This window comes from Erinaceus europaeus, chromosome 10, assembly GCF_950295315.1.
Source record: "Erinaceus europaeus chromosome 10, mEriEur2.1, whole genome shotgun sequence".
Classification (NCBI taxonomy): Eukaryota; Metazoa; Chordata; class Mammalia; order Eulipotyphla; family Erinaceidae; genus Erinaceus; species Erinaceus europaeus.
Genome location: NC_080171.1, coordinates 118,941,359 through 118,956,440, shown reverse-complemented (window position 1 = coordinate 118,956,440; position 15,082 = coordinate 118,941,359). Strand labels below are relative to the sequence as shown.

Sequence of the window (15,082 nt, the reverse complement as noted above, 5' to 3'; positions counted from 1 at the left end):
GTTATATTTTCAGTGGCACTTGTGATTACTATTATTAGGGAGTTCATCAGGCCAGGGTCCGTGGGAAAGTTCTAGATCATGGAAAAAGTTTTCCAGCAATGATCTAGTTGGAGAGTAAAGTGCTACTTTGCTGATAATCTTTGAAAATCTACCAGTCATATATATATATATATATATATATATATATTTAAAGAAATGCTGATTATGTGAGTGTGATTAACTCAAGTAATTTGTCGCTGTAAGATCATTTTCTACAATGTGAACCCAAATGCTTTGGGGAAGGGGGAAGAATGCAGCCCATGTGGTTCTCTAAACAATAGTCATGGGAAATTTTACCCTTTCCCTGGGGTGGAAAGTAATGCAAAGCCACTAACCAGAAACTTAGTGTATTTTAATACTATCTCTCTTTGCCTCCTTTTTTTCCAGCGTGAATTCTATTTTTTTCTTTCTTTCTTTCTTTTTTTCTTTCTTTCTTTCTTTCTTTCTTTCTTTCTTCCTTTCTGTCTTTCTTCCTTCCTTCCTTCCTTCCTTCCTTTCTTTCTTTCTTTTTTATTTTGCCTTCAGGGTTATTGCTGGGGCTCCATGCCTGCACTATGAATCCACTGCTCCTGGAGGCCATTTTTTTTCCCCCATTTTGTTGCCCTTGTTGTTTATTGTTGTCATCATTGTTCTTGTTATTGATGTCGTCGTTGCTGGATAGGACCAAGAGAAATCAAGAAAGGAGGGGAGACAAAGTGAGGGAGAGAAAGATAGACACCTGCAGACCTGCTTCACCGCTTGTGAAGCGACTCCCCTTCAGGTGGGGAGCCAGGAGCTCGAACCAGGATCCTTACGCTGGTCCCTGCGCTTCGCGCCATGTGCACTTAACCTACTGCACTACTGCCCAGACCCCAACACTAATTTTTAAACTGTTCCCATTGGAAATGGAAGTGGGCCCAGTAGTTTCCACTCTATGGTATGTGGTAGAAAGACTGACGTGGGCTAACAGACTGAGTTCTAGACAGGCAGAACTCGGTGAGTCTTTAATGGACTTGTGTGTTCGTAGTAGTTGCATATTCAGTGCCATCTGTCCAAGGGCAGATTAGTGAGTTTTACTGTCAGCTACACCTGGTTCTCTGGGAAGGAATCTATTTGGTGTGGTTCACCTACACTCTAGTGATATGGACATTAACTAGGCAGTCTGGATGCACCAGCAATAATACATATCTTCTAGAGATGCTGTGGTAATCTGTGTCCCTTTCAGAAACTCTAAGAACCTCCCAAGGTGATAAGCAGAGTTGGGAAAATAACCAGACATCTTTCTCAAGGACAAATGCAGAAGCCACAGCGTTTCCCAGGCCTTGGTCTCTGCATCGTATCATCTGAGCATTCTTCCAGCCAAGCACAGTAGATGGCAACATTTATCATGTTGAACGATATTTTTAAAAATTACATGTACTAAGTCAGCCTTGGAAATAGTACATGAAAATTAATCAGGTTGGAAAATGTCTGCCTTTGTGAATTTGTCTTGCTGACTGAGTATTAGTTACATGATCTTGTGGCAGTGACTCGACTGTCCTCAAAACAGTAGGTGCTTTGTTCATCTGCCCTTCTCGATGGCAGATGTGGGGCTAGGTGAGAGCATGCCGTGTCCCTCTCAGCTGGGTCTTTCCAGAACACTGAGCAGCACTCTGATGAGGCCAGGACGTCTAAGGCTATGTTTCCTACTTATTGGTGTTAAATCAAGTCATTAAGGACTTTGTTCTGTTTTGTTTCATTTCATTTTTTTTTAAGACAAGGTGACTAATAGTATTAGAAATATGAACCTCATGGTTCCAATAACTAGTCTTCTCAGGTTGATTTAATTTATTAAGTGAGAGTTGCTTTTTTTTCATTCAGAAATGTGATCATCATCATCATTTTTTTATTGTTGTTGTGGTTATTATTGTTATTGTTGTTATTGAGATCGTTGTTGGATAGGACAGAGAGAAATGGAGAGAGGAGGGGAAGACAGAGAGGGGGAGAGAAAGATAGACACCTGCAGACCTGCTTCACCGCCTGTGAAGCGACTCCCCTGCAGGTGGGGAGCTGGGGGCTCGAACCGGGATCCTTACGCCGGTTCTTGTGCTTTGCGCCACCTGCACTTAACCTGCTGCGCTACCGCCCGACCTCCCATTATTATTATTCTATAAGTTTAAATATATTTAAATATAAAGTATAAATATTTAATATATTAATAAATATTTGTTATATAAATATTTTGTGATTTTTATAAAATATTTAATATATTAATAAAGTATAAATATTTAATATATTTAAACATAAAGTATAAAGTAAATATTAAGTATAAATATATTCTATAAGTTTAAATAAGAATCCAATATAAAATTCAGAGCAAGACTAGTGACATCATGTTTCATGTTAGTCTCCACGTTTTCAGCCGTAGCTGAAGAGTCTCACCCAGGGTCTCGCCAAACTCCTTTAGGCCTTCAGCATGGATCCAGGACTTGCTCTGAGCTTTGTGTGTGTGTGCCAGGCTTCCCCTAAGTAAAAGCAGCCCTTTCTCCTGTAGATGAAGCGCTTTGGTTCTCTGCACTTCAACTCACCAGGGTAGGTGATCAGTAGACGCCAGCCAGCTTTACTTTCTGTCCCCGGAGCTTCCTGCTTTAATTCAGGATGTGGACACCTACGGAAAGAGCGCCTGCGGCAGGCAACACCTACACATCAGGACTGAGAGTCACTCAGACTTTTCTTTTTTGATGAGAAAACTCACTTCTTCAATCTAGATGACTTTTATCTTTTGTTTGTTGTGTCACAGTTGATTCTTTAGACTGCGATGCTGCTCTTTAGGAAAGGAGTCAGACCAGGACTTATGATTATGGAATATTTTGTTTTTGCTGTATATTTATTTGTTTTCATTTCTATGAAAATAACACCTTCAGGGGAGTTGGGCGGTCGCACAGCGGGTTAAGTGCACATGGCGCAAAGCGCAAGGACCGGAGGAAGGATCCTGGTTCCAGCCCCCGTCTCCCCACCTGCAGGGGGGTCACTTCACAATCGGTGAAGCAGGTCTACAGGTGTCTGTCTTTCTCTCCTCTTCTCTTTCTTCCACTCCTCTCTTGATTTCTCTCTGTCCTATCCGAGAACAGCGGCAACAACACTAGGAAAAAATGGCCTCCAGGAGCAGTGGATTCGTAGTGCAGGCACCAAGCCCCAGTGATAAACCTGGAAGCAAATAAATAAGTAAATAGGTAACAATAAGCTTAAAAATAAAAATAATACCTTCAGGAGGTGAAAATTCGTAAGTACTAAAGGATGTTTTTTTAAAAAAAATTATTAGGGGATTAATGTTTTATATTAATTAATTAATTAGTGATACTTAAGGAATGACTTTCTCCACCCCAGTCACACTTCACAGACCATGGTTACAGTTTGTAGCATACCTGATAAAGTGTATGACAAATCTTCACCTGGGTAGCGAGTGTTTCTTCCCATCTGTCCTCTCTCTGGTTCTTTTCTTCCTAGCTTGTTATGTAAATCACACACACACACACACACACACACACACACACACGCGCGCGCGCGCGCGCGCGCGCGTGTCTATTCTTAGGAATGCCTCCTAGCTTGTTATATAAATTACACACACATACGCACGCACCTATTCTTAGGAATGCCTCCGTGAAAATAAGGATAGACTGCAGGCAGAGTTCCCATAACCTAAATCACCTGGCCTAAATGCAGCCAGAGAAAACGCTCTGTGTATAACTGAATCTGTGCTCTCTATTGACTTCCATTACAGTTTGTATTTTTATAGCTAGTCAACAACTCATTCTCTTATATCTGTGGAAATAGGGATGTTTTTTAAATTAGTCTTTCAAAAATGATTTACAAAAACTGTCAGATAACAGGGGTATAATTCCATACAGCTCCCACCACCAGAGCGCTGTGTCCCATCCCTGCCACTGGAAACTGTAGTGGTTCTTCCAAGGTCACTGATACTGGCTGATTCTATAATTATTGATGTGTATTTATATGTGTGTGTTCCCTCATTTTTTCTTTTTTTTTTCCTAAATATTTATTCCCTTTTGTTGCCCTTGTTATAGTTATTATTGATGTCGTTGTTAGATAGGACAGAGAGAAATGGAGAGAGGAGGGGAAGGCAGAGAGGGGGAGAGAAAGACAGACACCTGCAGACCTGCTTCACCGCCTGTGAAGCGACTCCCCTGCAGGTGGGGAACCAGGGGCTCGAACCGGGATCCTTAGGCCAACCCTTGCACTTTGCGCCACCTGTGCTTAACCTACTGCACTGCCGCCCGACTTCCCCCTCATTTTTTCAATGGTTCTGCCTTCACCTCCTTTCTAGTTCACCCCTTCACTTACTACTACTTCCCAGTGTCTTTCCTTTTTCCTCTTCGTTCTCAGATAAGCGAGACTATGTCCCGCTTCCTCTGGTATTTTCCAGATTCACTTCCCTTTCACTGATGATATAAAAACAAGATTCCTGGTGACAAATGCTTCAGAATGGGAGTACAGAAAGCCCTCTGGTTTACATCCCCTATCATTTACCCCTCTGAGAATATGGACCAAGATTCTTTTTTGGTACAGAAGGTGGGAGTTCTGGCTTCTGTAATGGCTTTGCCACTGGACATGGGCATTGGCAGGTGGATCTATACCCAATGGAGTTGATTTGTAGAGGATAATCTTCAAATTAACCTGAACATAATAAAGAAGTTCAGAATAAAAAATAACATTTAAATGTTTCTGAATATACAAACATTAACAAATTGTCTTGGTAGATTTCTTTCTCCAAGGGGGAGTCATTCTGCTGTGCAGATCGAAGAGTTACTTCTCTCAAATGCCACGTGAGTTCCCCTTCTTTGCAGGTGTTAAGCGAGAACTGTGCACACTTGTGTGGGGCGTTGAAGTAGAGAAGAGTTCCCGTGTAGATCTAATGAGGGCTGAGGTTACCACCTCCTCATATGTTCTCTGACTTTATTGGCATTTTCTTCCATACAGCTGTTTCATTTCAGTGCAGCTCTTTAGAAACATAACTTTGAAGTTTTCTTTTGGGAGTTTATGTAGCTCTGTTGAACGTGGGGTTTTCTTCAAGCTACTGTCTTGGTTCATCATGAGAGTGATTTTCTCTGTCTTCCTCTTCTGTATGATTCTCTGAGAACCAGAGCCAGGGAATCTTTGGAATGGTGTCAGCAGTGACTAGGGACCCACAGTTACAAATACCTACCTGGATGAAGCTAGAGTACCAAGATGGTGCTAACTTGAGTAGGAAGCAGGCTAACTGGAAACATACTGGCAGCCTGCTACTTAAATGGAGTACTTCTCCTCAGCTCCACCTCCAGGGTCTGTTACTATAGGCGCTGAATTCCAGAATTACTCTGTCTAATAGGCTGCGTTTGGCAAGCTGTCACAATCTAGAGAAGACTTCCTCTTCAACTCCTACACAGTTGCTAACTTTGATCGTCTACCCACCTCCCATTGCCAGAAATCCGTAGGCGCAGATCATAATAGGACTGAGGTGCTGGATTTTTGCTTCAGCCTGCCGTATTTGTCTGAACACCGTCATGTTTTATCATTCTCTTCCTGACCGTGGCTTTTTGTCACGTGTAATTGCTCTTTATCTTTGGTGAGTGCATCTCTCTGTGTCCTGGTGACTTGGATGTTGAGCTCTTATCCCTTACTGTGGGAGCTTGTCCAAAGTCCAAGCCTGTTTCTTTTAATTTATTTCTTTATTGAATAGAGACAGCCAGAAATCAAGAGGAAGCAGGTGGTAGGGAGACGGAGACACCTGCAGCCCTGCTTCACGGCTCGCAAAGCTTCCCCTGTGCAGGTGGAGATCAGGGGCTCAAACCTGGGTCCTTGCGCATTGTCACGTGTGTGCTCAACCAGGTGCGCCACCAGCCAGCCCCACAGTGTGTTTCTGTGTAGAATTTCCCATGTATGTTGTCACTCTGCTGTTGCATAAGCGAAGGAAAAGACTCCTTACTCCTCACCCCGCCTCCTTTTCACTTTCTGTTAACGTTTATTATAGACTTGGTAGAGGAGAGGAAGACAGAGAGGGGAGAGAAAGATAGACACCTGCAGACCTGCTTCACCGCCTGTGAAGCGACTCCCCCTGCAGGATCCTTCTGCTGGTCCTTGCGATTCGCGCCATGTGTGCTTAACCCGCTGCGCTCCCACCCGACTGACTCCCTGCTAAAGTTGTTTCTAAATGCCACTGACCTGCACTTGACCACTGATGATAAGCTAAAGGCTGCATAACCAGGCCACTGGTTCAGAAAGCTCTGGGTCCAAGAATGCTTTTTAACCAAAGACTTCTGAGCGGCTTAGAGTCTTAATTTGATTCTTGACTTGAGTTGAATTATCTCTAACCAAAATGTAGCCCAGCAAGGCAGTGAACAAGGAGAAAAAGTGAGAGATTCGCTTTAAAGCATTATTTTGGTATGATTCACTATAACTATTTCCTTTGGTGTAGGAAATAGAATTAATTTCACAAAACTTAATTTAGGGAAAAAAAAATGGCCTCAAAGTGCCTTAATGCCAACTTCAAAAATGCCTGTTCCCTAATTTCATTATTTTGTTCACTGGAAATCCATTTCACAAAATAAGCTTGACAGGAACAGGAAATTACTAATCCATCTTGTCAGTTGTAATTCACTAAAAATAGGGTGTTTTTTTTTTTTTTACATGAGCAAAATACAATAATCCAATTTAAGAATCATAAAAGCTTTTTTAAAGCAGTGATGGAACCATTGGTAAGCAAAACAGCCAGTAGCAGGTCCACACTTTGCATCACTTAGAACATTAAGTAATGTACCTGCAATAAAGAGAATACTGGGCCATCATTTTCCCTATTCAACATCTACAACAATATTATCAGTAACTAGCACAGACTTCTGTAATGTCAAGACATGGTAAGCAGTTATTTATTTGTTTGTTTGTTTTTTGCCTCCAGGGTTATGGCTGGGGCTCGGTTCCTGCACTACGAATCCACTACTGCTTCTGGAGGTCATTTGGATAGGACAGAGAAAACTGAGAGAAATGGGGAGACAGAGAGGGAGAGAGAAAGACACCCGCAGACCTGCTTCACTCCCCCCGTGAAGCATCCTTGCTGCAGGCAGGGAACCGGGATTCAAACCCAGGTCCTTGTGCGGGTCCTTGTACATAGTACTGTGTGTGCTTAACTGGGTGTACCACTGCCCAGCCCCCTTAAGCACTCTTTTTTACAGCTTACCCTGACGTATCTTAAACATGCCAAAATATTTGCAGTAATCCACAGGTGGGCAAAATCATTTAGCACAAAGCCTGCTTTATAATACAGCTGAATATTTCACACAATGTTTTGAATACTGTATCAAAAAAAGAAAAATCAGTCTGTAGAGTACAAGAGTACTCCTGGTTACTTGAGAGCTGTGCCTCACTGCCACTGACCAACATCAAGAGAGTATCCAGGAGTCAGGCGGTGGCACAGCGGGTGAAGCGCAGTTGGCACAAAGCACAAGGACCGGCGTGAGGATCCCGGTTCGAGCCCCCAGAGGCACACACAACCTGGCAGCCCTGGCTGTGGCAGCTCCCCGTGGTCTCTTGTGGCCTCCTCCCTTCTGTTCTTCCACCCCGAGAGCCCCTTTACTGCCACAGCACTAACCTGCGTTTTAGCCTCCCTCAGAATCTCATAGGCTCGGGTGGGTGCCCACCCTGCTGCCAGCCTAGGGGAGGGGGGAGGGTGTCTGTCTGACTGTCTCCCATTAACAGCAGAATGTTCTCGCTCCTCTGTCTGTACCTCTCATCAGTGCCACACTAGAGAACAGCCTGGCACTGCCTTGATTGCCAGCTTCTCTTTTCTTTATTTATTTTTATTAGGGATTTAATAATGATCAACACGACTGTACAATTCCATATAGTTCCCACCACCAGAGTTCTGTATCCCATCCCCTCCATTGGAAGTTGCCCGATTCTTTTTTTTTTTTTTTTGCCTCCAGGGTTATTGCTGGGGCTCTGTGCCTATACTAAGAATCCACTGCTCAATCCACTGCTTCAATCCACTGAAGCAATTACAGAAGCCAGACCTCCCACCTTCTGCATCCCACAATGACCCTGGGTCCATACTCCCAGAGGGTTAAAGAATAGGAAAGCTGTCAGGGGAGGAGATGGTATACGGAGGTCTGGTGGTGGGAATTGTGTGGAGTTGTACCCTTCTTATCCTATGGTTCTGTCAGTGTTTCCTTTTTATAAATAAAAATAAAATAAATAAAAAAAACTTCCACAAGAAAAAAAAGAAAATAATCCACTGCTCCTGGAGGCCATTTTTTCTCTTTTGTTGCCCTTGTTTATTGTCGTTATTATTTTGTTATTATTGTTGTTACTGCTGTCGTTGTTGGATAAGACAGAAAGAAATAGAGAGAGGAGGGAAAGATAGACACCTGCAGACCTGCTTCGCCGCCTGTGAAGCAACCCCCCCGCAGCTGGGGAGCCGGGCTCTAACTGGGATCCTTGTGTCGATCCTTGTGCTTCGCGCCATGTGCACTTAGCCCAGGGCGCCACCACCCGGCCCCCTGAAGTTTCCCTGTTCTCTATCTGGGAGTATGGACCAAAATTCTTTTGGGGGTGCAGAAGGTGGAAGGCCTGGCTTCTATAATTGCTTCTCCACTGGACATAGACAATTGGCAGGTGGATCCACACCCCCAGCTTGTTTCTGTCTTTCCCTAGTGGAACAGGACTCTGGAGAAGTGAGGTTCCAGGACACACTGGTGAGGTCATCTGCCCTGGGAAGTCAGGATGGCCTCATAGTAGCATCTAAAACGTAGTGGCTGAAAGGTAGTAAGATATAAAGCAGGACAAATTGTTTAGTAAACAGGACCCCAAATGTAGAATTAGAGCAGATGAACTTGGGGGTCTTTGTGTTGGAAGAAGCTAGGACGTCTACTTAGGTATGTTCCAAGGTCCCCATGACTTTTGTAGTTTTTGCCAGAGCCCTACAGTTAACATACAGGTAGATTAAAATACTGTCTAGGAAGATGGTGTCAGAGTTTAGTATAGGGTTAGAAAGCTGGCTTGGGGCAGAGAGTAGCTCCCAAACTTGAGGAAAGTATATAAATACCATTACTTGTTTACCCCACTGATCTGATGCAGGGCCCATATAAATTCAAATTCAGCACAGGAGCCTGTGTGACCTCTGCGTCCCTGTCAGTCTGAGCTTGAAGTCCATGGTCATAGCTAGGAACACTTTTCCCCCCCTCTTTTAAGTTAATGTTTATTTACTTAGTATAGTACTTAGCAGAACACTGCTCATCTCTGCCATAATGTGGTGCCAAGGATGGAACCTCCAAGCTCTGTGTCCTCAGGCATGCAAGTTTATCTTTAATAGTGTATGTGGACGTGCTTGGAGGTGGGGATGGAGTCTATATTTATTTCTCTGTTTGCTTTTTGGATTTCTTTTATTATTATTATTATTTTAATTATTTCTATTTGTATATTGGGTAGAGACATCCAGAAATTGAGAGGGTATATATGGAGAGAGAGAGAGAGAGAGAGAGAGAGAGAGAGACCTGCAGCTCTGCTTCACCATTTGTGAAGCTTTCCCCCTGCAGGTGGGGACTGGGGACTCGAACTCGGGTCCTTGCGCATTGCAGTATGTGCACTCAACCAGATATACCACCACCTGGCCCCTGGATTTCTTCTTCTCCTCCCCCTCCTCTTTCTCCTCCTCCTCCCTCCTCTTCCTCTTCCTCCTCTTTTTTTTAAATTTCTTTATTGGGGGATTAATGTTTTACAGTCGACAATAAATACAATAAGCTGGGAACATTCTAGGCTGCACTCATTTCAGGACCCGTCTTCCTCGAGGGGCAGAGCAGGCTGATCCAGCCTCCCTTCAGAGTGGGGAGTCCCTGCCATTGCTGCTGTGCAGTGGCCAGCTCCTCCTTCCCTCGGATCTGAACAATACCCTGAAAGGAGGCAGCAGGACTGACTCTCCTGTCCTCGCAGGTGGCGGAAAACCAGCAGCTGTTCAGTGCACTCAGGGCCTTGCTGGAGGACCTGCGCACAGAGCTGCGGGCAGACGAGTGTGCCCGCCTGCAGCTGCAGCAGCAGTACGCCAGCGACAAAGCTGCCTGGGACGTGGAGTGGGCCGAGCTCAAGTGCCGCCTGGAACAGGTACCTGTCTCCGCAGACCCCTTTCCGCACAGGTGGTAGGTGGGATCGGTGGTTCAGAGCCATAGGGACCCTCACCCAAGAAAGAGAGGGCTCCAGAGAGAACGAGGAACGCCTGAATTCTGCCTCTTCTTCCAGTCCTCATCTTTCCCAGAGCCCTTTCCTCTCATTATCCTCTCAAACGTATCAAGGCTGCCAGTAGCCCCCATCACAGCTGGCTGGTATGAAGTGCTGGTCAGAACACGTTGACATAATGCAGAGAGGAACAAGGACCAAAGCAGACGGAGGGCTAGCTCTCTCTGAAAAGACCCAGTGTGTGCTTTCCTTTAGATGTTTCACACTGCCAGGGAAAAGGTTATAATGCTTCCACTGTAGACCAGAAACGCCTAATCAGATTGGGTGTCTGTATTTCCACGGGAGGAAGACAGCCAGGAGAGAGCTCACGGGGCCTTGAATGCTAGAGAGGGAGAGGAAGGTGGGTTTCTGCCTCCACCCTCACCATGGAGCAGAACATCCTTGAAGAGCTTAGCCTAGATCTGTGGTTTTGAAGATCAGACTCACCGGAAATGTTCTTCCCTAAGTGTGTTTTTCCCCTCCTTGGAAATTCATAAAAGTAATGTCCCTTCCTCCATGATGCCTGCTAGCTCAAACCATTCTCCAGGCTTCTTCCAGCCCCCTGATGGTGAGGAGGGAAGAAAGGTCTGTGCATCTTTTTTTTTTTTAAAAATATATTTATTTATTTATTTATTTTCCCTTTTGGTGACCTTGTAATTATTATTGTTACTGATGTCATCGTTGTTGGATAGGACAGAGAGAAATGGAGAGAGGAGGGGAAGACAGAGATGGGGGAGAGAAAGACAGACACCTGCAGACCTGCTTCACCGCCTGTGAAGCGACTCCCCTGCAGGTGGGGAGCCGGGGGCTCGAACCGGGATTCTTCCACCGGTCCTTGCGCTTTGCACCACATGCACCTAAGCCGCTGCGCTACCGCCCGACTCCCCTGTGCATCTTTTCTCATTGATTTCCTAGGCCGCGTTTAAGGCAAACCATTACAACAATTAAAAATTTAGATGAGTTGGCTGGGCCAATGAAAGAAAAAAAAAATCCTTCCTAGAAAAGAGATATTTCCCAAATGGCTGTGGTAAAAGCTGAAAAGATCTAGTATACTAAAAAAATAAATAAAAGAGACAGAGAAAGAGCGTGGGAGAAAGAAAGAGAAAAAGAACCCAGTTCTCTCTGGTACCCACAAGTTCAGCTGCATTGCTGTCTGTCTGGGACGCACAGTGACATCAGGCTTATCACCCTGAGAGCAGCACAGACACAGCCAAGCATAGCAAAACCACAGAAGGCCACCAGAAAGCAGAGTGAGAGTGAACCCGTTATAAATCCTGCATGCTGGCTCATAGGAGATTCCTACACCTAGATCCCTCTATTCGTCTTCGTTCATAACCTGGAGAGTCAGCCATGTGGGAAGCATGAGGAAGGACACTGATGAGCTGTCTCTAATTCTACTTTAAAACCTGCTTGTGTGTGTGTGTGTGTGTGTGTGTGTGTGTGTGTGTGTGTGTGTGTGTGTGTGTGGAGAGCTAGATCTTTTTTAAAGACGTAAGTATAGCTACTGAATGAAGGCTTAATCTTGGATGTAAGCCAGTTTCACAATATTTCACTTTGTTGTAGAGGAGCCTGGTAGCCATCCCACACATTGCTACAAATACAACCTCAGGGAATGTCTGAGCACCAACAAATAAAGCTAGGACATCAAACCAAGACGTCTTGTGGTCATGGGCAAAGCTTCACCTCAGGAAGGGTGTTGACACCCCCAGTTAAGTGCATGCATTACCAAGCTCAGGCACCCAGGTTCTAGCCCCTGCTCCTGACCTTTGAGGGGGATGCTTTACGAGCAGTGATGCAGGTTTGCAGGTGTCTGTCTTTCTCCCTCTCTATCTGTCCATCCCCTTTCAAGTTCTCTGTCTTATCAAGTAAAATATAAAGAAAGAAAGGACGGACGGACGGAAAAAAGAAAGAAAGTAAGGCCTCCAGTAGTGGATTCATAGTGCCAACCCTGAGCCCCGGTGACCTTGGTGACAATAAAAAAAAATTGTTTCAAATTTTTTTTTTAAAAAATCATCTTCTTCCCAAATAGTTTAGCACAGACATTTGCAGTTTAGGAAACAATGAATGTGAGCTGATTCTTGTTCCATATTTACCCACTTCTGCAAGAGTACAAGGCAGTTGAACTGTACCAAGAGATGTTTTATTTCAGTGGAAGCCATGTTGAACGATTCCCAGATCTGTGATTTCTCCAATTGGCTACTAAGAGACCTTGATCTAAATGTCAAGAGTCCAGCAACAAATAAGACTTTTAACTGATTTTTTTTTTTTATTTAAGAAAGGATTAATTAACAAAACCATAGGGTAGGAGGGGTACAACTCCACACAATTCCCACCACCCAATCTCCATATCCCACCCTCTCCCCTGATAGCTTTCCCCTTCTCCATCCCTCTGGGAGCATGGACCCAGGGTCATTGTGGGTTGCAGAAGGTAGAAGGTCTGGCTTCTGTAATTGCTTCCCCACTGAACATGGCCGTTGACTGGTCAGTCCATACTCCCAGTCTGCCTCTCTCTTTCCCTAGTAGGGTGGGTCTCTGGGGAAGCGGAGCTCCAGGACACATTGGTGGGGTCTTCAATCCAGGGAAGCCTGGCCAGCATCCTGGTGGCATCTGGAACCTGGTGACTAAAAAGAGAGTTAACATACGAAGCCAAACAAATTGTTGAGCAGTCATGGACCCAAAGCTTGGAATAGTGGAGAGGAAGTGTTAGGGAGGTACTCACTGCAAACTCTAGTGTACTTCTGCTTTCGGGTATATATTTTGCAGTAGTTTATGGATACGTGTGAACATAAGCTCTCTCTCACAGAAACTGGTGTATATCTAGGTTATGGGACTTTGTTAGAAAGTGAACTACCTGAGATGAAACCAGAGTATACTATGAAAAGAAAGGTCTCACCCGAGTAATGAAGCTGAAGGGTTGTCATTCCACACGTGAAATCTCTGGACACAGTCTGAAGTGAAGCATGTTGAGGTGGCAATCATTGCGTTGGTTAGGTTGTGATCGGCGGGTGCAATATTATTTGATATGGATTGGGAGAGGCATACGGGAAAGTGGGCCCTATCCGAGGGTTACAGGACTGGGGGAAGTAGAGGCTCTCTAGTGGAGATGTGACGTTCCTGCTGTCTTAGGGTTCAAAAAGACAATCGATAGTTAATGTCATCATCACATTATTTGGTAATTGGGTTAACTTTGAAAAGTCCTCTTGTTATGGTTTGCTGTACAGTATCCAGTATCTTGTATATAGATATGCTATTGGATGCTTCTGATCTACTTGGTCTAGGCTTTTGAGAGAAAATGGAGGTAGAGGTATGTTGGTTTCATGCCTTCTGCTTGAGAACTCCTTCCATCATTTCTTCCTTTTTTCTTTTTTTTTTAATTTTAATATTTATTTATATACTTATTCCCTTTTGTTGCCCTTGATGTTTTATTGTTGTAGTTATTATTGTTGTTGTTGATGTCGTTGTTATCACTGCGGCTCATTGCCTGCACCATGAATCTACTGCTCCCAGAGGCCATTTTTTCCCATTTTTGTTGCTCTTGTTGTTATTATTGTTATTGTTGCCATTGATGTTGTTGTTGGATAGGACAGAGAGAAATTGAGAGAGGAGGGGAGAGAAAGATAGACACCTGCACCTGCAGACCTGCTTCACCAATTGTGAAGCGACTCCCCTGCAGTTGGGGAGCCAGGGGCTTGAACCGGGATCCTTTCATGCCGGTCCTTGCACTTCACACCATGTGCACTCAACCCATTGCACTACTGCCCAACCCCCAAATAATTTTTTTTTATTTACTTATTTTCCCTTTTGTTGCCCTTGTTGTTTATGATTGTTGTTATTATTGTTGTCACTGCTGTGTCATTGTTGTTGGATAGAACAGAAAGAAGTGGAGAGAGGAGGGGAAGACAGAGGGGGAGAGAAAGACAGACACCTGCAGACCTGCTTCACCGCCTGTGAAGCGACTCCCCTGCAGGTGGGGAGTCGGGGGCTTGAACCAGGATCCTTACACTGGTTCTTGCGCTTTGCGCCACATGCATTTAAGCCGCTGCGCTACCGCCCAACTCCCAAAATAAATATTTTTAAAAGAGGAATTTTTTTTTTTCATGGGCTTAGTCAGATATAGGTTTAGATGTGTTACCAGGGTAATATATAAACAGAATGTGTTTTCTTTACCTACTATTGCAAGACATGCCAGGGACTGAGTTTTTAAGGCTTTCTCCTTTGACAGCTGGAAGAGAAGGCTGAGAAGAACTTGGGAGAACCAGGCTCCCCTGCGGACAACAAAGGGACATTCAAGAAGGAGCAGGAAACCCACCAGAAGCTCCTTGCTGACAGCCACGGCCTGGTCATGGACCTCCGCTGGCAGATCCACCACAGCGAGAAGAACTGGAACCGGGAGAAGGTAGAACTTCTTGACCGCCTAGACAGAGATCGGCAGGAATGGGAGCAGCAAAAGAAGGAGCTCTTGTGGAAAATAGAACAGGTAACGAGGAGCCCGGAAGGCAGGGGAGAGAGGATGGAGACAACTGAACTGACCTACAAGTCAGAACATTTAAGTGAAGAGAAACATTCGAGTTGCTCAGAGGTTCTTGTCGCACAGAGTTCCATTTAAAAAAAAAGCAAAAGTGGGGGAGTCGGGTGGTAGCGCGGCGGGTTAAGCGCAGGTGGCACAAAGCGCAAGGACCAGCGTAAGAATCCTGGTTCGAGCCCCCGGCTCCCCACCTGCAGGGGAGGGTTAGGGTTCACAGGCGGTGAAGCAGGTCTGCAGGTGTCTGTCTTTCTCTCCCCCTCTCTGTCTTCCCCTCCTCTCTCCATTTCTCTCTGTCCTATCCAA

At 44.8% G+C, this 15,082-nt stretch overlaps 1 protein-coding gene across 9 annotated transcripts in view; it reads left to right on the top strand.

The window, feature by feature from the left end:
• The window catches only part of MTCL1 (microtubule crosslinking factor 1), a 129,150-nt gene that overhangs the window by 93,021 nt on the left and 21,047 nt on the right, over window positions 1-15,082 (top strand). For all 9 annotated transcript variants that reach the window (XM_007517158.3, XM_060200681.1, XM_060200680.1 and 6 more), the window contains 2 exons: window positions 9,976-10,143; window positions 14,477-14,731. In XM_007517158.3, the coding sequence (XP_007517220.2) occupies window positions 9,976-10,143; window positions 14,477-14,731 (423 nt within the window). The remainder of the gene's footprint in view (window positions 1-9,975; window positions 10,144-14,476; window positions 14,732-15,082) is intronic.